We start from the raw sequence: 22278 nt of genomic DNA, 5'->3' as shown, positions 1-22278 counted from the left end.
TCCGCGGGAGCCGCCTCCTCCCACCGCAGCGCCCCGGTGCTCTGCCCGCCGCCGCCCGCGCTCACCCGCGGGGCGCGGGAGCCTCTTCCCGAGTTTCTCCGGCGCCGAGGGCATCCCGCCGCTCCGCGCCGTCCCGGTGCCCCCCGGCCCGCCCGCGGGCAGCCCCCGGCCCGGCGCGGCGCCGCCAGCAGAGGGCTCGCTCCGCCCGGGAAGGCGCCCGGCGGCCCCGGCGCCGCGGGCAGAGCGTCCGCAGCGGCCCCGCGGGCGGGCAACGCGCCCCGCGCCCATGTGCGCGCCCGGGCAGGCGGCCCCCGGCGGCCGCGCAGCGCAGGCCGGGCCGGGAGGGCGCGGGCAGCCCGCGGAGCACCGGGAGAGCCGCCGCTCTCCGCCGGCGGCCGGGCCGCCCTTTTGCGCGGGGCGGGCGGGAGAGGCCGCGCTCCGCGCCCACGAGGAGAGCGGCGGGGCGAGGCCGAGCCCGGAGCCGCCGGCGGCGGCCCGACGAGGGGGCGCCCGGCCGGGCGGAGCTGCCGGCGGCTGCCCCGGGCAGGGCAGCATCTCCCGGGGCGCGGCGGCTCGCGTGAGCGGCGGCGTGCGGAGGGCGGGGGGAGGCGGCGGCTCCCGCCTCAGCCTTCCCCAGCAGAGGGTGCCTGCCGGTGGGAAGGGGGAAGCCGCGCTCTCCTGGACTTTTGTGGGAGTGGGGGTTGTGTTGTGTGTGTGGGTTTTAAGGGGGGTGGGGTGGGTTAGGAGAGAGTCTGTGGTTTCCATGGAGATGAAGCTGAAAGTGCAGGAAATTTAAAGGCTTTGGGTCCTTGCAAAGCAGACAAACTGGTGCCAACGTGCGTGGCTGCTGTTGCTGCTGAGGAGGCTGCTTTGCAAACGGCGGAGAGGAGCGGGGAGGAAGAATCGACAGCTACTTCTTCTACACGCACGGGCAGACAACAAGGAGCGGCAGCAACAAGCAGAATTCGCAACAAAAACAGGCATCTCCCGTTCCCGGGAAGGGCGAGAAGAAACACCACCAGGAGCAGAATTTTGGAGCGGCTTCACCAGGAGAAATTTTATAGAGAAGCCTGCAAGAGAGAGTGTTTGCAGGGGGCTTGTTCTCCGCGCTTATCAGGGGGCTGTCTTTGCTGGTGGTGCGGCGAGTGGAGATCGTGATCCCCTTCAAAGACGAGCTATTTTGGATATCCCCGTACAAGTTTTCTGATGTATTTGCTTGCACCTTCTTCCTTTGCTGTTTGGTGAATCCAGCCCCCCTTCCCCCCCCCCCCCCCCCCCACCGGTCTCCCAAGGATGGATCATTCCCAGTGCCTTGTGACTATATACGCCTTGGTGGTTCTGCTGGGTCTCCGGCTAGAGCAGGGCGCCTGCCAGCACTATCTGCACATCCGACCGGCGCCCAGCGACAACTTGCCCTTGGTGGATCTAATCGAGCACCCGGACCCTATCTTTGACCCCAAGGAGAAGGATCTTAACGAGACCTTGCTAAGGAACCTCATGGGCGGACACTTCGACCCCAACTTTATGGCTGTTTCTTTGCCCGAGGACCGGCTCGGAGTGGACGATCTAGCTGAGCTGGACTTGCTGCTCAGGCAGAGACCCTCGGGAGCGATGCCCAGCGAAATCAAAGGGCTGGAGTTCTACGACGGGCTGCAGCCGGGCAAAAAGCACAGGCTGAGCAAGAAGCTGCGCAGGAAGCTGCAGATGTGGCTTTGGTCCCAGACCTTCTGCCCGGTCCTATACACGTGGAACGATCTCGGCAGCCGCTTTTGGCCCCGGTATGTCAAAGTGGGCAGCTGCTACAGTAAAAGGTCTTGTTCAGTCCCCGAAGGCATGGTTTGCAAACCTGCCAAGTCCGTGCATTTAACGATCCTGAGGTGGAGGTGCCAGCGCCGGGGCGGGCAGAGATGCACATGGATACCCATCCAATACCCCATCATTTCGGAGTGTAAGTGCTCTTGCTAGGGCTGGCACTTCCCTTCGCGCCCCTTCTCCAGCGGACTCACGTGGACCTTTGCTGCAACAGAAATAAAAGACATTTGCTTTCTGGTTAACGTTGTAATGCACTGTAACGTGTAGGAGAATGTATATTGTGTGTATATATGGCACCGGTTTAATATACTATTAAAAGGTCAGTATTATACGTGAAATAATCAGCGTCTACTGTATTTTCAAGACTATTACCTTGATCGTTGCTAATGTATTCTTTTCCCTTTTTTTTTTTTTTTTGGTATTTATATTCCAGAGAGAAGTCACTTCGCTTTGACGAAGTAGGTTTTTTGTTGGGTGTTTTTTTAATAAAAGGATTAAAAAATACAAACCAAACTTTTTGATAAGAAAACTTTGATAATATTTTCCATTATTCGGAAAGCGTGTGTGTGAGGGTTTTTTTTTTTTTTCTTTTTCCTTACGGACTTCAGATTTAAAATAAAAATGAATAAACGCCTAGAGCACAATGTTATTGTAAATAGAGAGAACAGTTCGAATGACTTAATCCTATGTAAATGAAGAGTATCTGCTATTTATTCTTTATATCCTTGTAGTAAAAGTGCAGTGCAGAATTAAAGTCAACCACTAAAACACGAGCCGTTTGGATTCTGTTTGCTTTTTGGTTTGGCCGCCGTCGGGGGGGCTTTCTTCTCTCTCCTCCTCGTTCTCCACGCTCAGCAGGACGTTTCGTGGTGGCAGGGGGAGGTGGGAACCTGCTCACGACTCTGTTAGAGGGGCTCTGCGGCACCTACACCGCCGGAGTGCCGCGGGCTCCGGCCCCGCGGGATGGGGGCGGCCGGCGGGGGGGTCCCTCCGCTCCGCGCTGCGCCGTCCCCCGCGGAGCCGCTCCCGCGGCCGCGCAGCCCCGGCCAGCTCGGTGGCAGCTGCTCCGGGATTTTTCTTTTAACCGCTTGACATTTCATTTACAACGGGACACGTGTCTTTCACACCTACCATTGTGGTGGGACACTGTTGAAACTTGACCCCTGGGCTTTGGGGGGTTTCGGCGCAGACACGTTATTAGCCTGATCCTGTGACAGCCCCGCACACCGCCCGGACCGGCCCGGTTAACTCTTTGGGCTCCCGCCAGCGCCGGGCCATCGCCACCGTGACGGGCCGCCCGGGGCTGCGGGGCTCGGGGACCGCACCCCCTCCCTCGAGCTTCTTCTCTCCAGGCAGCCCGGGGAGCACCGTGCCCGCCCCGCGGAACAGCGAGCTCCGCCGCCGAGGCGCAGCGCGCCGTGCCGCCCGTGCTGCCGCGGGCTGCCCGAGCCCCGCCGCCGCCCGCTCCCGGCCCGCCCCCCGGGGCCGCCCCCGCCCGCCGCCCGCCGCCCTCGGCGCTGCGGAACGGAACGGAACGGCCCGGCCCGCGGGGCTCCGCGGGACCCGCAGCTGGACCGCGGCTCCGTGGGGACCCGGCCCAATTAGGGACGTGTTTGACTTTTACGTTCTGGGAGAGCCGACGGTTCGTATCTCATTGATACCAACTGCGAAAACAAACTCTCCACGTGTTCTTCAAAGGCTCCCTGACAGTGCAGAAAGCCTTTTCCTTATTTATCTTGGAGCCAAAAAAAACTCTTTTTTTTTTTTTTTTTTTTTTAATTTCTCCTTCAAAACTCGGAGGCAGTCTTTGCTAATCATTTTAAACCCATGGGTCTTTCATTGAGACGAGCCAGCCCTGCTTTCTCTAAGGCTTAGTTCGGTATCTCCGAATGCATATTCATTCCCTCGCTCAGTCTCTCGGTGCGTTTTACCGCCCGTCTCTTTGCTCTAATTTCAATAGTTTTGGGAGGGGGGAAGAAAATCAGATCTTGGGACATTTAGGGTATTCATTAACCTAGTGAAGAGGAACAGAGGCATTATTACTCACATAGAAGGCACCCTGCCCCCATGTCTATCTAAGGGTTCATTGTAAAAGGATTAAAAGTTAAAGACCTTCATCTTATGATTCTTTCATTTAATCTTCGTGGCGCCTGAAAGACATGCTGGATGGATGATCACATTTAAAATATTCCTAATGTCGGCTACCTTAGGACTCCAGGCAGGGCAAACAAACGTAATTTATTTCCAGAAGAAAGGGTATATTGAGATGTTTAAGTTTATGAACCACCATTACCATGTATATTTGTTAGGTTCTGACAAATACCCAAATAACATTAAAATCAGCCATTCATCACATATGAATTTATGCAAAACCTTGTATGCCTGGGGCCAATATTTTTTTAGACAGAGTTTCACTTGCAAAAAAAAAAAAAAAGTTTATTTAAAAAAAAAGCAAGAGTTTTTCATGACTGGTAAACACGAGAATTATGTGAACAGAAACTATTTCATGCTGGGATGGCAGCCAGGGACTTGGGAATGTCAACAAAAGTTCTCCGAAGGTTGAAAATGTCACTGGATTACAATACAAGGTCCTTTGCCCCATTAGCAAACTTTGCTAAAGTAATATTCCCACTACTTAGCGAGGGGGCTCACCCAGTGATTTATCTGTCTGTGATCCCAGCAATGGGGCAAACAGCGACTTCAGCTGGAAACCACCTCTGGCTGCTGGCTTCAAGGATTTAAAAATTTTTATGTGTGCAGAGCTGAGTGTGTATTGGTGACTGTTACGTGAGTGTAAAAGAAGTGTGCTGTTAGTCTAAATATTTATCACCATATCTGTCTTAATGCTAATCCAAGGGTCATTGTCATCAGAGAGTCACGTGTTACATACATGCTTTCTCGACCAATAACGCCCTATTAATAAATTTATGAGAATATTTTTGGTTTTAAAAAATCAAGTTTCACCATCCATAAGGCCCATGATTTTTATTTTTTTAAATAAATAGCTAAATTTTGTCAGCTGGTAGATCAAAAGTCAACTAGTAGTCTTCACTGTTGTTTCTGGTCAGGTCCACTTTCTGGTCCTCCTGCCCTAGTGTTGAAATGTTTGGCTTGTAGTGGAAGTGTTTCAAACCAAACAAATAAAATATCTTTCTGATGAATGTTTCTATGCAAATCTATTTAATATTAGATTTTGTAATATGTTTTTATAGCAAAATTGAATTACAGCTCTTTTAAATAAAAATCAATTCATAACACAGCCAGTTTTTCTTTGCTGATCTTTGTAGTGGGATCGTAAGACTGCACAAAGACCACTGTGGGGAAGAATTAAGGGAAAAGTTTAAGGTTTGCTTTTAGATACTCTGCAGTTTCTTATTTTGCAATTTTAGTGTTTTAAAGCATAATAATGGGAATTTCAATTCATTTCTGTGTCTGCCGTAGACTCAGCCAAGTCATTCAACCTGTGTACTGCAGTTGCTTGTGAGGAGCACAGAACTTCATCTTCTTTGCCAGTGTAGTCAGTCGTTATCAGAATAATCTGTTCTCTCACACCACGTGTTTATTCAAAAACTAATAAATTTAAGGCCTGGTGTTCCAGGGAGGTTCCTTTAGGACATTTAGCATTTAGCATCCAAGCCATTGTTTTTGTCAGTGCAGAGCAGTATTCTATGTATCTTTCTTCAATGCTTTAGACTTCTGATTATAAGGGCAAAACGTGGGTTTTAATTGAAGTTGTGATGATGGCTCATTGAAAGTGCTAAGAGGAACACAGTCAATAAAAGCACAAAAAAGTAAACTTGAGTAACTTGTCCAAGTAACTAATTCAAAATTAGTTCAGATAGTGTGAAGAAAATGAACCAATTAGGAAACATTACACATTAAAGTGTTGTCTCCTCACATACATACTTAATTGAAAAATCTATTTGATTCCTTTTATCATTTTCAAAATATCACCACAAAGATGAGTCCTTGAGATTGCATGAGGGCACTGTGGAGTCATCACCAAAATAACCACAGCTAAAAATTAGAGCAGTAGTATTTGGATAAATACTGGACAAGTTTTTCTTCTTCCATAGTTTTAATAGAGAAATAATCTTAATTTAGTTACATCAACACCTGGAAAAAAATTCCCAGCAGTTCACTCAACTGGGCTGTGTTATATAAATGTAATCTGCACCACATTGGCTGGATCTTGGACACATTAAAGAGAAGATATTCCAGCTTGGAGATTTGCCAGGAATCTTCATTGAAAGCTGAAATAAATATAATGACGTCATCATAAAATGTAACATCATAGCTTTCAAGGTGAGCCAAACCAAAGGTATGCTGGCAGGGGAATGCTGCCACCTGGTAGATCCATGCTAGGAATAGGTATGACACTCACCCAGTGGGGAGGATAACAGCCACACTCTTCCTGGAGTGCCCACAAGGATCCTGCAGTCTCTCTGTGCCTGCAGGTCCAGCGGGAGCCTTGCTGCACGTGGGAGCTGCAGGGTCTGTGTCAATGCTTTCTTTTAAGAGAGCAGCTCCAGCAAATTTGAAGAGACCTTTTCATTCCCTCTTCCCTGCTCCCAGACCAAGCAAGAAGCTCCAATGGTTAAAAGGAAGGGAATGAATACATTCACTTGAAACAACTGTTGGAATGGTTCAGAGGGGAACAGAAATATTCAGCAATCAACATTAAAGACTCTAAATCCTTGGAGGTGTTATTGCAGGATCAGCAGCTTACAGCCCTCTTCATGGATCCTGGGTGCCAGTGTATTACTGCTAAGTCCCCTGCAGCCTGTTCCCTGAGGAAAGCAGCTGCCCTGTGTGATGTGCTTTGGAAGAGTCTGGGAGAAAAGCTACTGCAGAGAAATCTGCACGGGTGTAACGTCACAGTGAGTCACTTTTCCCTGCTGAACTGTGGGACAGGAGTGCAGAGATGCCACAATTTAGCCTCTGACTCTGTTGGTGGATAGCTTAGATGGAAACCAGCTGAGAGCTGATGCTGTGGGAGCTCACTAGTTGTAATTCTGCCCTCTCCAGGGGTATATTCATGTGCCTTCAAGCATCCTTCTGAGTCAGCACTCAATGCCAGACCAACCTGTGTGTGCACTGAGGTCCTGTCAGCCTGTAGATGTCCTGGAAAGCTTTGGAGCCATCCCTGTGGGGGCCTCTGGCTGTGTGCGGGTGCTCCCATGGCAGAGCCCGGCTGAAGGCAGCGGCACCGACTGAGGACACCCAGATCCCGGCACTGACTGGTCTGGAGTCCGCTCCTCACCCAGGACAGACATTGCCCAGCACTCAGGTCTCTCCCCTGGAGAATCCCAGAGTAGTCACTGCATCAGATAATCATAACAGAGTTTCAAAATAGGTTTCACACTCCCTCCTCGTTGTTTTCTTTCCCTCATGAGAGGGGGAGTGGCAAGGCTCCCATCACAAAGAACGTTACTCAGAACCAGAACAGATCTTAGGCACAACACTAAAAACCTGTATGCAATGGAGAAGGACTGGGTGGCTCGAGGGATTGGTAATGGTATAAAGAGCTTTTCACCACTAGGCTTCTGGCTCTGGTCCAGAGGTAGTAACTGAAAGCCACAGTCATCTGATGCCTGCAGAGTGGGCTCTGTAGAATGAGTTGTTGGTCTCTGCATAGATCTTACCAAGCAGGATCCAGATCACAAAGCCACCACCAGAACTGTCATGCTTGCAGGGATTCTCAATCCAAAGTGCAAAATGAAACAGGAATGAGTATGTTTGATCTGGGTTTGTGGTTAGTAGCCTAACAGTTTGTGATTGTGATTGTGATTGTGATTGTGATTGTGATTGTGATTGTGATTGTGATTGTGATTGTGAAGAGTATATTGTTGTTGGGTATTTTTTGTTTTGTGAGGGAGGGATTAAATTAGGAGAATGTAACCAGTATAGCCCCTTGTATTGATAGAACCCTAATAGTATTTTCCTTCTGGCATAGTAATGCCTTTATTTTTGGCCTACACCTGGCAGCTTCCTACCTGGCTTGGATGCAAACATGTGGTCCAGAGGAAGATAGAGCAAACAGAAGAGCCAGGCACTGCTGTATCACTTGAAGTGCCTCCTGCACTGGGTGGTGTAAATAACTTCATAATAAGTGTATCTTATATACCTTATTTACAGCAGTGCAACTTTCCAGGGCTCAGGGTAGAGGTTACCCTTCCATAGGATTCCCAATCACACAGCTCTGGGCACACATTTCTCTGAACAATTTCAGAATTTCCATGCCAGGCTGCTGTGTTGTACCTGTGCAATAAAAAAAAACCTAGTACCCTTCTCAGCAATTAATAAGCTGAGTTTAACTTGAAGTATTAGGAAAAACAAGTACATAAACCAAATATATATTGATATAAGGGCCAGTGTAAACATCAGTCCTCTGTTTTAAAATGAACCTTCTGGTATTCCAGGCACTTCATAATATTGTCTGGGAGTGAAAAATGGACAGAAAATAATTTTCCCTCACTCCCTCTCCTAGTTTGCTTTGGACATTTAGGCACTGCATATCTGGCCAGGTTTATTTTGCTTTTTGCGTGGATTTGTTCTCTAAGGGCATTCCATTTTTCACACAGCAACAGAATGTTGAATAATATTGCACAGATATTTTTGTAAACATGCATAAATTACTAGAGAGATTTCATAGCCCGGTGAGACAATCTGAAGTACTATCTTTTAAAATCGGGTGGACTTCCAAGTTCATCATGTCCTTTTGGAATAAGTGGGTAAATTTTTGTTTTGTAGGTAATACTTGCACAATAAATGAGGTCATTGACCTGAACCGTGAAGCTCTTGTAAATAAGGCTCAGTTAGAACCAGTGCCTAAATTAAGTCTCAGTGCTACATCTCCCGGCTTTAGAAACACCCAGGTATGGCTCCTCCCTCATTGTATCTGCTCCTGGCTTGATGAGGCTGTGAAGAGCCCTTTCCCCCCAGCAGTTCACTGGGGGGCTCACCCTGGCAGAACTCCAGGTGCCCACCAACGCTGCTCTGTCACTCCTCATCTGGACCGGGGAGGGGGCAGAAAATAACAGCAAGAGGTTCTTGGGTCAAAATAAAGGCAGGGGAAAATCCTCAGCAATTACCACAACAGGCAAAACAGACTTAGCTTGGGGAAATTTATTTATTACCAATCAAATCAGGGTACTGAGAAACAAAATCCAAATCTTAAAACACCTCCCCTCCACCCCTCCCTTCGTTGCAGGCTTAAATGCACTCCTGATTTTCCCTGCTTCCTCCCCACCAGCAGCACAGAGGCTTGGAAATGGGGGCTGGGGTCAGATCATCACGTGTCATTCTGTTGTTCCTCCCTGCAGAGCGAGAGAATTCCTCACACTGTCCCTGCTCCAGGGTGGGCTCCCCTCTCCATGGTGCCACAGGTCCCGCCAGCTCCAGCCTGGGCTGCCCGGAGGCAGCTTGGCGTGGGCTCCTGCCGGCTGCAGGTGGATGTCTGCTCCACGGGGCACCAGGGACAGCCTTCCTCACCATGGTCTTCAGCAGGGGCTGCAGGTGGATGTCTGCTCCACGGGGCACCAGGGACAGCCTTCCTCACCATGGTCTTCAGCAGGGGCTGCAGGTGGATGTCTGCTCCACGGGGCACCAGGGACAGCCTTCCTCACCATGGTCTTCAGCAGGGGCTGCAGGTGGATGTCTGCTCCACGGGGCACCAGGGACAGCCTTCCTCACCATGGTCTTCAGCAGGGGCTGCAGGTGGATGTCTGCTCCACGGGGCACCAGGGACAGCCTTCCTCACCACGGTCTTCTGCAGGGGCTGCAGGGAGAGCTCTGCAGATCCCTGGAGGAGCCTGGAGCACCTCCTCCCCCTCCTCCTGCCCTGACCTAGGCGTCGGCAGAGTTGTTTCTCTGCAGCACTCTCACTCCTCTCTCTTGCTGAAGTAGCTGGATTTTTTGTTTCCATTTCTAAACACCATTGCCCAGAGGCTCTCCCGTCAGGACTGATGGGCTCAGCCTTGGTCCGCCCTGGAGCCAGCTGTAATTGGTTTTGTGGGACATGGGGGAGGCCTTTCAGTGAAGGCATCCCTGTCGCCCCCCCAGCTGCCCGAACCTGGCCACACAAAGCCAGCACCGTGTGGTGTGCTCAGTTCCTGGTGAGCTGGGGAGCCTAATAAAGCTCCCTGAGCAATACACGAAGAAGGCATTAAAGCTGGACCACCAGGTTGGGAATAGCTACACTGTACTTAAGCTGTCTTCAGAAGTGCACAGCATTCTGCTCTGAGCCAGCAAAACCCTGAGCACACCTCAGGCTCCACAAGCACATCCACAGAAGAGCTCACTGCTCACCCCTTGGAGCAGCTGAAACCTCAGCACCCTGTAGGGCATCCCGAGGGAGCCGGGAGCAGCTTGGGTGTTCAGGGAGGGCTGTTCTACCTAACCAGGAACAGCTGAGTGTTGTGGTTTGTATAAACTGTTTGCCATGTATGTGTGGCATGTGGCAGTAAATGAAACACTTACTTTAAAACTTATTGAAGTTATTTCAGCAAAAAAATTAATGTGGGGTTGGCTTTTATGCGTTGTTTCAAATGAAGCAGAGATTTATACACCTTATTATCCTAATTTTTTTCCAGACACTGCCCTGAATATCTCTCATATCTTATGGGAAATCGAATATCAGAGATCACTGTTAATTTCCCATCTATGGTAAGAACAAAAAAATGAGTAAGTCTAATGAAGTGGCATGTAGTCAAATGTTCAGACTGTAACCATCCACGAAATAATTAAAGCAATCTGAAAGAAACTTTTCCGACTAGGCAGACTAGGTTCCTCTTACTCCTAAGCTTCTGAGAGAAGCCAACAAAATTTAAGGTTAACATTTTCAGTCCTGGGTGCCAGAGATTAGGCATCTTGTTCAATAAAATTACATCTGTGGCAGGAAAAACCTTTGGTTTGAATTTTTGGATGCAGAAATTCACCTTTCTCAGTAGGAGACAACAATAATGCACCACACTGAAAACCAGCAGATGTAGCTTTACTGCTATGTACAGGACTCTATCAGATATGGTGAATTTTGTAATTGGTTAGAGTAAGGTGTTTTGTTTTGTTTTGTTTTGTTTTGTTTTGTTTTGTTTTGTTTTGTTTTGTTTTGTTTTTAAAAGAGCTGATAGATGCACATGTTTTTAAACGGGGCATTTAGGAATATAACATTCCTAGGAGCTGCAGAAAATCCCATTTCCAAATCTCACTCTAAAGTAATGAGAAAAAGAGGTGGACTTGGAGTTTCTCACAGACAAGAGAAATTCTAAAGCAAAATAATTGGGTTCTTAGCCATGTCTTCTGCCAGGGTGGCATTATAGGGAGGATGAGGGAAGAAGAGCTAAGGCAGCATTACCCTCTTTTCACTTTTTTCCCTCCTTCTGCCTTCCATCAGCGTGGGTGATGGTGTCATATGCTGAAGGAGTGGTTGAGTTCCCTCCCTCCTTCATTTCAGCTATACAACAGCCCCTGCAGATGTGATGGATAAACATACTGACTTCAATACAGTTATTTTATGCCAATCAAAGATCTTCATCTGCTTTTAAAAAATACAAAGTATTTTCAGAGATCTCTTTTTCTATTTCTTATTGCCTAGAATTTTTCTGTCTTTACAGAATTACTTGTACAGTAATTACTTGTCACTGAAGTTTCTCTTTGCCTGTTGTATTTTCCCTGAAGCTTGTCGTAATATTGTGATTAAAACATTTTTTTATCAAATAGTAGGTGTTCTGTGAAATTGCACATTTTGTCTTGCAAGTTTAGCTTTGTGGAATTTCTTTCACTTTCTCTACAACCAGAGCAAAACATGGATTTTAATGTTCATAACTGGGAGACCATATAGACAGCATGGTCCAACCACCCTAATTTCAATTGAAAACAAAATGTGTTTAAAAAATTGCTGTAGCACTGAATGACAGATCTGAATCATGAGTAGCTCTACTGTGAGTATTAAACAGCCCCATTACAAATCATCCCCAAATCTCCTCCTTCCTCAGATGCTCTTGAGCATCATTTCTGTGATGCCACTTGAAATGTGTGAGTCAAATATGTTATTTATTTCAAAGTATGCCTTCCAGACTTACTGAGCAATTCTGTAGTTTATTCTGTAACCCTTTTCCCTCTCAGTATTTTGGATTCATATGAGTGTTTCTGGTGTAAATTGCTCAAAAAAGTTTAGGTTGTGTGAGACAGGAAATGCTCCTGGCCCTACCTGTGCAAATTGTCTTACGAAGGCAAATAAATTTCTCTACTGGTACAGTCTGAGGAAAATATTTTAGAAGTTTTTCTGGGGCAAAAATGGTGACTCATTGGCAGTGTAACATTTTATAGATTCCCATCAGCTGAAAAATCTGGCCACTTTGAGCTTTGAAAACAAGAAACTATTTTTTTTTTAATAAAAGATTTTGTTCTGATCTTTTCAGGGTAATACCTGTTGATTTTTTTAACTTTGTGTGTTTTTTAATTTTAGAAGTCCTCATTCAATTCTGTTACAAAAATCCATTCTTCTTTAGCCTGCATAAACTGAAATCACATTTCAATCAAAACTGTACTCAGTAAAATGGAACATGGGGTAAAGATGGAACAGAGCATTCCATGTGATTCTGAGACATTTCTTATTTTTCAGCTCACCAGAAAATTTGAAAATGTATTATTTTTGCACTCAAAGCATGTATTTAAATTATTCACCAGAGCTGTGAGGAATGGAAAATTTAGATTGTCTCAGAGCTCAAACCAGATGCCAGATCCATGGCTGCAGTAAATCAGCATAGCTGGGCTGATGTCAAGGAATCCATCTCCATTTCAATATTTGGCTCAGTAGGAACGTGTAGATGGACTCTTCAGGTGGCTATGGCTTGGAGCTGGGATCTTGAGAGGAAAGACTTGCAAGACAAAAGTACTGTCTGACTTACCTCACACAGTGGGGCTGCTGTGTGATGTTTGAGCACTAAGTGTGTGCATGGCCAGTGTTACATGAATTCCCTTCCACACTCCTTCCCTAGGAATATTAAAAGTTGCATAACTTCCCAGTCTTTCCATGAACTGTTGATTAGCATTCCACCAGGATCACTAACCTATTGGAGTGTCTGTCACTATTGGTGGAAAAGAGTCTTTTATTTCCTTCTCAAATGATTTTGCTTTTCTTCAGTGGTGACCATAGCAACCCATACTGGTAATGATGAGTCCCTGATTCTGTTGCAGGCTTTCCACAGCCGTGTCCTGCCAGGAACAGCAGCTGACCCGGAGGCTGCAGGGGGACACGAAGCCACACTGGTTCTCCTGAGCCATGGGAGGGGTCTTTCCACACATGGCAGGTCAGTTCCAGTAAGGGGCATGGCTGATTTCTGGTCCCACTGACATCTTCCCTTATTCTCAACACAGTGATGGGAATCTTACCCTGGAAGGTCTTTTGCCTGAAATGCCTTTTCTGAATGTGTCAGTGCACAGATGTTTCTCTGCACGTCTGTAACTATTTCCATGAGTATGAGTTTGCTGCTCCAAGCTGAAAGTTAGTTCTGGTAGCAAATAGTGTGTGGAAGAGGTTTTCCAGAATATGGCCAGGGGACCAGGAAAGCAGTTTTTCCCCTTAATCTTCTCAGTCATCTCTCCTTGTTTTGGCCTTTTTGTCTAAGTAAAAGACATCTCAAGAAATGAGTAATCTGCAATACAGACTATCTCTGCTGCAGACTTCAAATCAGAACCAACAATCTAATGTCCTGCTCAAATAAGAATGACTTCATTACCTAGATTGAAACTGGCAAGGAAGACAAAATGCTCTGTTGTGGTCTCTTGTGCCTTAACCTAGCAAAGCTTGGACTTAGTAAGAATTGGCTTTATGTCACAAAGCAGGGATTAGATCCAGTGAGCTTTCTTCATGCGAGCAATCCTTGCTCACATTTGTAATCAGCGGGGTGGTTTGCTTAGGTAGAGTTTCTCTGCATGTGTAAAAGAGGAAAGGACCTGGACAAAATTCCACAGTTTTTCTTTCTCTGACTCATACTTGTCTCTGGATTTGCTTTGTGTGTGTATTGGCACTGCCATTGCGTCCAAGCCCCAAGTACATCTCTGCAGCTCTTTAGGTTGGATTTGGAGTGCCAGACAGACATCCTGCATTTCTCATGCACCCACAGAAGGATCTGCCTTTTGGAAGCAAGAAGTCTTGACCAAATGTCTGTTGCATGAAAGGAAAATTATTTGTGCTGTCTGAAATGCCCCTGGCATCTTCATTTGTGCTGGTGGTGTGTCAGTCCAGTGTCATTTCTTCCAGGCCAGTTTCGCCCTGAAGCCCTGGAGTGAGGGTCCCAGCTGAGCTGGGGCCAAGCACAAGGAAGGTTGTGTGAACAGATGGACAGGCCAGCACTCAGTAGAGCGTGCCTGAGTGTGAGAGCAGAGCTCACAGGTGGGAATGGCCAAATGTCTGTCTGTACTGTGGTTAGGGGGACATACCATTGCTAATTCTGCTCCGGGCTGACTTAACTGAAAAAAGGAATTCTTCCCTCACCACATAAGGAGAGGTTTTGGCCTGTTGGAATTGCCTGGGTGGTGCAAAGGAAGGTGGGGTGTAGAGAGACATTCTAATTAAGTCTCTATCCCCTTTTGTTCATATCTTTTTAGGAAAGCCCCCGTGGAATAGACCAAAATAAGCTCCTACCCCTAGCTGAATAAGTTGTCAGGGTGCAGAACTATATTCTGCAGACTTATGCATGTGTAAGGGGTGTGTAACATTTTTGTCTGAATGGAGCCCTATGTTCTCATAATTTATAGTAAGTAATCTTATTTGCAAAGCATGCCCTTACAGTTTTAAAAAACAGGTTAATTGACTTGCATAAAAATCAAACATGTCAAAGTTTTCCATCTCGACACAAACACCACATTGAGCAGCACATTGCTACAATAGCCATGATGCAGTCTGAGCTACCTATTGAGATATTTCATAAACCAAAATGGAATCTTAAAAAGTTTGTCAGTTTTGCATACCTCTGAGTTTCTGAATTTAGGAGTCCATTACTCGACTAATTATACAATGTTTTATTTTTTTCCTTGTGTAAATAAACAAACTTGTGTCTGAATTTTGGCAAGGGGCACTAGAAGCCAATTAGAAGGTGTTCCCAATGTATTACAGTATTACAAACAAGATGCCTTTTCTTAGAAAGGCGAACACACCATGTTTCTTTTAATGAGTGTGAAAATATACCAGTTGCTTAATCACTAGCAACTTATAGTTATAAGCATAAGTGAGTCCTTTCTCAGGAATGAAAAACATAGCTTAGTTTCTTTACTAACAGATGACATTTTAATTTAAGGCTCCAGTTTTTGTCTGGAAGGACTAAAATATCTGAATTATTTGAGAGAGAAATAGGGGGTAGATGGGAGGTGTGGGAGAGCAGGCAGGATTTTCTTTGAGGAGACGTTACCCCATGCTCCTTTGAGCGGTGAGAGGAGTGTGTGTCCCCTCAGGCTGTGTCTGCAATGCCATCTGAGCTACTGTGCCATGTCTAGCATGAAACTGGATCCAAAACTAAAGCACCGTGACTTACTTAAGAGGAAAATATTCCTTCTGCATGTTTTAGGTCTGGCTTGAAGCAGCATCCCCAGCAGAGCAAGCCCAAGGAAGGATGGTGGCTCAGCTATAGTTTTTTGCCGTGGTCCTCTTCTGGGTGAAAAACAGGAATACAGCCTGGAGTTACTTTGAAAGGATAAAGCATCCTCCTGTGCAGCCCAGGCAAGTCACAATATGCTCGTTGTGAAGCAACAAAAATATTAAGCTGGATAAGAGGCTGGATAGAACAAATAGCTCCATATAGAGACCCTTTATCCTTGTTTTCCTTGAAATGTTGGTCTAGAAACATAAAGATTGCTTGATTTATGACTTGTTCAACAAGCTCCAAATCAGATGGTGTTGCATTCAGAGCAGTGAATCTGTCAGCCTGGCACTGCTCCACTGCAGCCAGTGGAGTGCTGAAAATTCCACAGGACACATCCCCAGCTGCTGCTCACTGGGGTTGTGGCAGGAGTGTGGTGCTTGTCAGCAGACAGAAGTGTGGAAGGATCTCGACCATCACAATTTTTAATCCTTCTCAGAAAAATAAAACAAGCCTTGGGAAAGCTTTCCAGTGTTACTTAAAAATAGAAGAAAGAGTGTTAGTGGTTTTATATGGATTATATAAATTACTAGTTTATTAGAAAAAGGGATCATTTTAAAAAGAAAAAATTTCCCTTGAAGCAAATGCTTAACTTCTTTGCATTACTTTATGGATGTTTTATTTTACAATTAAAAATAATTAAATCTTTTAAAGCAGAAATTTTCTCTCTCCTTTTTTGTTCCTTTTTTTTCCTTTTTGTCAAGTAGTGCTGTCCCTGCTTTAGAGCACCCCAACTTCTTGTGTGCCATCCTCAGTGCTGCTCAGCCCTGAGGCATGAGCTGGAGCTCAGTGGGTCCCTGTGCCTGGCTTTGGCCAGGCTCTGTGCAGGTACTCTTAATTCAAGGCAGGGCAATGCTGACTTAGCCAGAAAACCAAGCACAGGAGGTTTAATCCAAAGCCAGCCACACTGCCCAGCTTTAGTTGTGCCAGGTACATGAGTTAGATTCCTAAGTTAGCAGTTTGTGTCCTGGGTTCCAGTGGAGCCTTCAGAGAGGCAGAGCACGGTTCAAAGCCTATTTACTGCCTTATTTGCTCTAAAGCACCATCAGAATTTTCACACAGGCATTATAATAACAGCAAAAGGAGCTCAGGAGTCCCTGAAAGACAAAGAAGAAGAAGAAAATGTAGAAGATTGCCCCTTGTGCTGTGATTTTTTTAGTGGAATGTCAGTCTTGTCAAAAAATTGGGTTATTTTTTCCTTTTGCTAATGCATCTCAAAATGTTCAGGTTCTGAAAAAATTGTGAGGCTATGATTGGGTAGAAAACCTTCTGTTAAAACCAGGAAAAAAGTCAGGTTTGCTTGTAAAAATTCTTTGGATTTCAGTACCCAAAAGTGGAGGGGAAGAACTTCGTTCAAAACTAAAACATTTCAGCTTTCTGTCGCTGAAAACCAAAAAGTTGTCATTGGATTTTTTGTGGTGAAAGTAATAGTTTCTAATCTAGTTCTGAGATTTTCCAGGACATTTAGGGAATAGCAAACTATGCTCTGGATGGAGACACAGAAAGCCATTTCTCAGCTTTGTCAGACTTTCTGACAATCTCTTTGGGTATGTCCACATGCCCTGATAGAGGTGACTCAGGGCTCTGCTGGAGTCAGTCATGTCTAGTTTGGTAGAAAATAGTCACTTAATGCTTTTCTGCCTCAGTTTTTCTTCTGTAAAATGGGAATAATATTCTTGACCTCTTTTCTCTCCTCAGTGTGTTGGTGCTCTCTGACAGGGCCTGTGTCCCTTGGCAAATCAGGTCCCATTTGTAGCTGCAGAGAGGTGGCTGTTAAAGGCTCCTGGTAGTACTGCTAGGGAAAGAATATATGTCTAAATACTCCCTTTTATTCAAATTTTTATAAGCATTTTGCTTTACTAGGAAGGATCCTCAACCATTTTAAATTTGGAAGGTGTCCACCAAAGTGAGAGCAGCTCTACCAACTTACACCAACTGAAGAGCTTGGCCCCTAAGTGTGCTTGGGGGGAAAAAGTAAACTTTTGGTGTAGGAATCCTTTTGTTAATAGAATTAGCATATTTTGTGTTTACAGCATTTTTAAAAGTTCTGTTAAAAATAAATTCTAGAAGTCCTGGATAAATAAATACTGTACAGAAGAGTCCTCTGTAGCCACAAAGGTGCCAGAAATTATCAGTAATCCTCAGTCAGATGGAATGTACAGTTGGCAAGGGGATGGCAGGAAAAAGCCCTCACCAGTTCTGCCTCATATTGCCATACAATGAGAGATGCCAAGTTTTTCTGTTAGTGTCTGTGATGCAGTTGAAGATGGGAATGTTTGTCATTACAGAGACCTTGTTTTGGTTAAATAACCAGTGAAAGGCTCAGTTCAACTGCATTTTTTTCCATCACTAGACATCAATTTCATGAGCTGCTTTATTTTGTTGATGAAATTTGACCTTCTTTTCTTCTCCCTCTGCATTTAACTCGGTTTAGGTCAACACATATCCTATGCAAATGAAGAACCACAAGTCCAGCCCACTAGTGATGTGGTTTTAAAGTCATGAATAAAAATAAAAATTATTTACAGGCTAGTCTGGGGCAATATACGCCTTGAAAACTGTCATCCAGGATGCTGGCAGCTGACGTATGTATTTATTTAGGCTTTTACACTGCCAGGATTTATAAATGGGGGGCTGGGGGGGGATGGGGGTGGTTTTTTGGAAAGTAACTGGTGATTTTAAAGGCCTTTATTCTGAGTGACGAAATTCAGACAAATGAAACTGGCATGTGCTCCCTGCTGTCTGAAATACTGCTTTGTTTGAGCTCTGTGTAGTAAAGCTTCGAGCTCTTGAGGAACCCCCAATCACTTGTCAATGCTGTGTATCTTGGCCCCTGGGCACAGTGCATGTAAGTGGATAATGGGCCAAGGGCTGTTTTTATTTAAAACTCTGGAATTCCCGCGTGGTTCAACAGGAATTACACCTGTTCAGCCAAAGGCAAACTTTGGCCCAGGCACTGAAATTTAAAGATGCTGCTGCATCAGGGCACAGCCACCCCAAGCAATCACAGTCCCAGCGCTGTCTTGTCTCACAAGTACTGCACCAACACCAGGCACACCACAAAGATGGAATCCCAAGTAGCAGGAGAATGGGAAATCTGCTCAATCTGAGGTTCTGCAGGCAGTTTGACTGGCTCCAGCCCTAATAAATACCCTCCCTAAATGTTCCACCATTAGATCCCTGCGATGGCATCGCTCTGTGCCAACAGAAAAGTTAGAAACACTTTGCTGCTTAGAAAAAACATCTGCTGAAAAGTTTAGTAGCTTAATTGCAAAGTGTGTAGAAATGTTTAATGGCCAGAAGAGTGGAACTGTAGGAGTGACCGTGCCTGCATAGCACTTGAATCTTTTCAATTAGCCCTGAAGGTAGACGTCTGAGAACAGAAAAATTAAGAGACTGAAAAGATTTGCCATCAATGCCGTGATTAAGCCCCATTCATACTCAATTTCTCAGTGTTTTCCAGACCCCAAAAACATAAAGGCAAAGTCTGAACTATTTAAGGACTGATGCAGCTCCAGATTAAATTAATATCTACATTATAGCAGCTACTACTGTGACTGTCAAAAATTAGTTTTACCCCAGAGAGAAGGTACAAAGGAAACAATGGAAGGTCTTCTGCAAGAAACCCTGAAACCAGATCCTAACAGGCACACAGAGCTGTGCAGATGTAACACAATCTAACCTTTTCATGTTTAGACTAAAGCACTTTCATTTAACATTACACTTAACGGAACAGCTTTAAACCAGCCACAAAGAAGTGACCTGGCATGTTTTGACTATAATAAGCATTGATTCCATGCCTATAAATTTTATAGTTGAATCAATTATACTCTTTCTTTATAGGATTAAGGAAAATGTTCCATTTTAAATGGAATTTTTCTTTTTTATTCTCAAGACAGAGAGGAATTGAAGAGAGAAAAAAGAAAAATGAGTGAGCAATGCTAAAATTATTAAGAAAACGCCTAGAGTATTTTCTGCTAGAATAAAAACTGTCTAGATAGACTATCTCAGCCTGTGGCAAGATCCACAAGCACTGAAAATACTTCTTATTTCCCATAAAAAGAGAAAATCATCAGCTGTGGTCTGTCAGTTCCCAGAGCAGTTAGGAGCTGACGCTCAGACTCCAGTGCAGGTGGGTCTGTGCTCTCAGACTCGGCACTCATGAGAAGGGACACATTTTTCTATCAGAAATAGGATCTGGGCTTTGGGGAGAGCCCAGTTAAATTTTCCTCTCTTCCTTGGGCAACTCTTCTTTCACTGGAAATGGTCAGGCCTGGCACTGTGTTTTCATAGAGTGCCCACTCAAATGGGACTTTGAGTCTTTGGTGGGACTGAACTCAGAGCCTGTTGATCACTAACTGATGCAATGAAATTGTCTCTATGGAATGCAGTGTTCTCAATACTTGTGGCATGCTGAGTGGTAAAGTTGCAAAGTCAAGCAGTAGGGAAAAGCTCTGAAAATCTTTGGTTGAACTTGTATGGAGGTTTTGAAGTACTTTTCAAACTCCTGATCGTGTTACTATTATAAAGCAGACACAATTCTAGACATTTGCAGAAGATTCAATAAGATACCAAAGTCTGTTGTTAGTCAGAGGTCACAGAGCAAGGAAATGCCACAATAAAAGTTTTCCCATTCTTCCCATTGAGCCACATCCCACTCTGGAGTGGAAATATCCACTTCACCATGCTGAAGAGAGATCATGAAGCAGCTTGTGACAGATATCAACAACACAAACCAGAACTCTTCAGTGTCTCCAAAACTCAGACAAACTTGTGTACTGCAAGTCTTTATTTACAAGGGCTCTGAGTGAGGTGCCAGTCCAGAAGTACTAAAGACTACATCATATGTAAGGATTGAAATCATATATTTCATTTTCTAAAAAGCAATTAGGACACAATTTATGCCCAAAAGTTTGGGGTACATGTTACAATTATGTGTTCCTATGTATCCACACAGAACTTTGCTGCAAGCCAGTAAAATCTAACTTGTGACCCAAAAAACCAGCACAGTGAGCTGGAAATTTTCTGGGTAAATCCTGGTCTGGGGAGACACCTCAGAAAAGCTGTACCAAGAGCAGAGAAACCCTTGGCTTTGCCCTGTAGGATGCAGTGCACTGCAACATTTTCACAGTGAAAACAGGAGTGGCACAGCCCCTGCTGTCAGAGGACAGCAAAGCACCCTGGCCCAGAGCACATCACCCCACCATGGGAGGGATCCTCTCAATTAACAGTGAGCACACAGGAAAAGAGAAATGGAGCCTCTGGCTGTTCCTTTGCACTTCCCAAAGGTCAAAGCCTGGAGCAAACACACTCTGTTGAAGTGATGAAATGCAGATCAAGGTGTACTAATTTATGGTGTTTGATTTCTAGAGTTCTAAATTGCACCTTTTTTCTCATCACAGTTACTCCAAGTACCTGACAAAACAGTGCCCATGCAAATTTCCATAATATGGGGATGGGGGGGAGGGGGTGGGGTAGCCAGCTTCCCTTGAAGGATACACCAGGACTTCTACATCAGGAGCAGTAAAATATCCTTGAGGCTTCTACAAACACTGCTAATGCCTTTTCAGTCAACTGGACTGTGGTTTGAAATAGATGAGATTTTTAATAATCTGAAAAAAAACCCCTTATCTCTCTTTGCTTCCTTTGTTGGAGACAGTATAGTGCAGGCGCTACTGTAAAATAGCAGATACTCCATTTAGTCAGTGAATTTTTGCAAATGTATCACCTTTAAGACCTGTTGATGCAACCAGCATGTATTTTAAGATGCCCTTCAAAGATTTCCTACACTCAGGTAAGTAGTTCTGAGCAGGTAAGGATGGATTCTTTTTGTAAAAGAGGATTATTTCACCCATTAATAGCTGCCCTGGTTTGCCATCGTTAGTAGCCTGATATGGGGAGTGATAATGTAACATTTCCCTGATTATTTGGGGGGTTATTTTTAGAACAGTAGCATTTATGTAACAGTCTTGGTAGAGATTTAGGGTACAAAACCCCCCTAACCCAGGCTACAACTGTTACCCTCATGTGTTGTGTTTATAAAAAGCCACTTTAATACAGTGCTGTATAAAGTACGTATCAAGAGAAAAATCCATTACAACCAAGGGGATTTTCAATTAAGCATTAGGCTGGTAAGAGGGTTAACAAGTTTGGTGCTTTGCTTCCCTTCCTTTCTTTTTTTTTTTTTTAATCAAGGCACAGGTTGTTATAAGCAGTTAATGTGCAATTTTGGTGCCACAGATTAAATTGTGCAGGCAAAAGTACTGTGGGTTTTGTAAAGACATATATTCAGTACATTGATACATATAAATAAGATTATACCCTTTCCCCTGTATTTGCATTAGCCAAAACAAGTATTAGACATCATAATACAGAATGGTTATTCAGAGTTCACTAATTATGGCTTCGTATCTTTAAATGAGATTATAATATGGCCAGCTCTGGATCCTGGTACAGCCTGACTGAGTTATGCTGTGACACTTAGAGGCAGCAGAAAAATAGCCTGGAAAAAAAAACTTTACAAAATATTTCATATCAAGTTGGTAAAAGTGTGTGTGAGTGTTTGTGCATGTCTGTGTGGGCAGGGCAGGAAAGAAAATGGACCTTCACCTCCAGGTTCCAAAGGGTGTTCCAGAGCTGGGATTCCTGGGACTCCAGCTGCTCTGCAGGTGCTCAGGGGAAATCTCAGCAGGCTGCACTAAACCTGTGGTGACCATCAGGGGTGGCTGCCTCCCAAACACTCCCACACTGCTCCCATGAACTTCTCACAGGGAGCTTTCAAGGACGATCCCAGAGATTCCCAGTCCAGCTGAAGACAGGGCTGGGC

At 45.2% G+C, this 22278-nt stretch overlaps 1 protein-coding gene across 1 annotated transcript; it reads left to right on the top strand.

Annotated features, from left to right (window-relative positions):
* Window positions 1-1293: 1293 nt before the first annotated feature.
* On the top strand, window positions 1294-1965 carry NOG (noggin; the record flags this gene model as incomplete). The annotated part of the gene is made up of 1 exon (XM_084218493.1): window positions 1294-1965. One exon carries the CDS (start codon window positions 1294-1296, stop codon window positions 1963-1965), a length of 672 nt encoding a protein of 223 aa, XP_084074619.1.
* Window positions 1966-22278: the final 20313 nt, after the last annotated feature.

The sequence above is a fragment of the Fringilla coelebs genome, assembly GCF_963513975.1.
Source record: "Fringilla coelebs genome assembly, chromosome: 19".
Taxonomy (NCBI): Eukaryota; Metazoa; Chordata; class Aves; order Passeriformes; family Fringillidae; genus Fringilla; species Fringilla coelebs.
The sequence above is the reverse complement of the archived record's forward strand: the minus strand, read 5'-3'. Positions and strand labels throughout refer to the sequence as shown.